The 2,500-nt window shown below is 42.8% G+C and overlaps 1 protein-coding gene across 1 annotated transcript in view; it reads right to left on the bottom strand.

Annotated features, from left to right (window-relative positions):
• Positions 1-2,500, bottom strand: part of LOC308165792 (calretinin-like) — a gene marked incomplete at both ends in the record, with an annotated part of 12,903 nt that overhangs the window by 556 nt on the left and 9,847 nt on the right. Inside the window, 2 exons of the mRNA XM_080539952.1 lie at positions 53-124; positions 1,275-1,328. Of these exons, the coding sequence (XP_080396078.1) occupies positions 53-124; positions 1,275-1,328 (126 nt within the window). The remainder of the gene's footprint in view (positions 1-52; positions 125-1,274; positions 1,329-2,500) is intronic.

Below are 2,500 nucleotides of genomic sequence, written 5' to 3'. Positions count from 1 at the left end.
CAACCAATCAATGTAACGATCAATAAGTCAGTGAAGCCGCTCTGTTCATTACCATCTTGTTCTTCTCGTAGAGATCCTTCAGGAGGGCGTCCAGCTCCTGCTCATCGATGTAACCATTCCCATCCTGAGGAGAAACAACCCAATCAGTGAGTCAAACTACTACTGCTATGAAAGCACTTTTCACACAATATATCACAGGTCCAAACAGGACCAACAGAGAACAAACTTACATGTATCCCCCATCCCCCAAATACCAGACATAGACATACATACAAACAATATACATAGCCAGACATCCATAAAAGTAAAAAATAAATAACACAAACCAAATGAAATAATACTACATTATCATGCTGTCAGATTCCATATCTTCAAAAAAAGGTTAAGAAAGTTTGCCAAATAGTGAACAATTTCCTAGTATATCCTCAGTATATCTAACCATGAAAGCACTTCTGATGATAACAATATGTCCACAGTCAGCAGTTCTCTCCATTCAAATCAGCTGCCTGTCCAGAGATAAACAGGGGATGATGCACCTGCAGCAGACAGATCTTTTTACATGTTACATAGACTTTGTGGCGGGTAACCAAAACTACACTAACAACATCACTTCCAGAGACACAGGTGTGTCTCCTGCCTATTTACCTGTGGCTGGTGAGCATTTGCATAGAGCTAATAGCTCGTGTATGGGGCAGGGAGAACTACTATCTCTCTCACACACTCACCCACGCAGACAAATAGACAGACACACACACACACACACATGCACGCACACACAAACACACACACACACACACACACACACACACACACACAGGCACATAGACAGACACACAGACAGACACACACACACATGCATGCACACACACAAACACACACACACACACACACATAGACAGACACACAGACAGACACACACACTCACACACACACTCACACACACAGACACATAGACAGACACACAGACAGACACACACACTCGCACACACACACGCACACACATTCACACACACAGACACATAGACAGACACACACACACACACACGCACACACACTCACACACACAGACACATAGACAGACACACACACACACACACACTCACACACACAGACACATAGACAGACACACAGACAGACACACACTCGCACACACACTCACACACACAGACACATAGACAGACACACACACGCACACACACTCACACACACAGACACATAGACAGACACACACACACACATACACACACACGCACACACACTCCCTGTCCACCCACCTTATCATAGAAGGTGAAGATGGCGTTGAACTGCTCAGATGTGAGTTTGAAGCCCTGAGGAGATGAGTGGGAGAGAGAGATAAGAAAAGAGTTAAGAGACACAGAGAGATATTTGAGATATTTCACAAAAGTGACAAAAAGACCTGATCGTCCCACCAGAATTGATATTAATCCACGCAGATTATCATAACTGGGATTGGGTTTGGGTTAATCTCGATCGAAGAGCATAATCCAATGTCAGACGCAGAGACAAATAGCTGGTCTGCCTCCAAGTCTGGATGTAATAACAATAACAATAACAATAATAATAATAAGTCACATTTATATAGCGCCTTTCAGGGGACCCAAGGTCACAGAGAGAAACAGGAAAATAACAAAAACAGTCAGACAAACAGAAACAAAAACAACAGCAGAACTAGGGACTTGGCAAACAGGGGGCCATTCTACTAAAGGTGGATCAGTATAGCCGCGATATAAATAAATGCGGCGCTCAGGCAACTCGAGATTGGAATTCAAGCCTCAGGTGATTCCTCGAACGAGGATCAGCCTTGTGTCATCAGTGTTCACAGAAGACAGGCTTACAAATCTTCGATATGGGCGCGTGCACGCAGACATACGCAGCCCCGAAGAGTCGATCTGTCGAAATGAAGATACTCCACTCTGCAGGGGTACTACATTTGCGCAGCATTCCGAATGATTGATTTTTATGAAGACGGAAAAATAAGATGTAAAATAGTGCAATACTGCCGCAATTAACAAGGCGAGGGAAATGGTTTGGCAAGAAATTGCTGACCGATTAAATGCGTAGGTCATACTAGCCCCAGTTATTGTTATATGTTCATATTTTAATAAATGAATATTTACTACTGTGGTGATATCAGCAGCAGGCTACAAACCTTCATAATGCCACAATGGCCTAGTGGTACCGACCGCTGCCATAGGATTTATTCGTCATTTTATATCGGTGGTTCAAATCCCTCTTCAGACACACTTTTTACTGCATTTCGTTGTCTGAATCTAATCTAAAATCTCATCTAAAAAAGTATGTAGGCTATAAAATTATGGTGCAGGCTAATTTACAAGAACTGACACGATTACAATGGTGTTTGAAGCCTTTGCATGAAATCTTCGGTTAAATGTAAAAAAAAGGAAAAAAGAATGACTTAGTCAAGTCTCGAACACGCAACCTTTGGAACTCCAGTCGGCTGCCTTAACCACTACGCCAG

Source organism: Nansenia antarctica (assembly GCF_963989245.1).
Source record: "Nansenia antarctica genome assembly, chromosome: 9".
Lineage (NCBI taxonomy): Eukaryota > Metazoa > Chordata > Actinopteri > Argentiniformes > Microstomatidae > Nansenia > Nansenia antarctica.
This window is presented reverse-complemented; position numbering and strand designations above follow the sequence as displayed.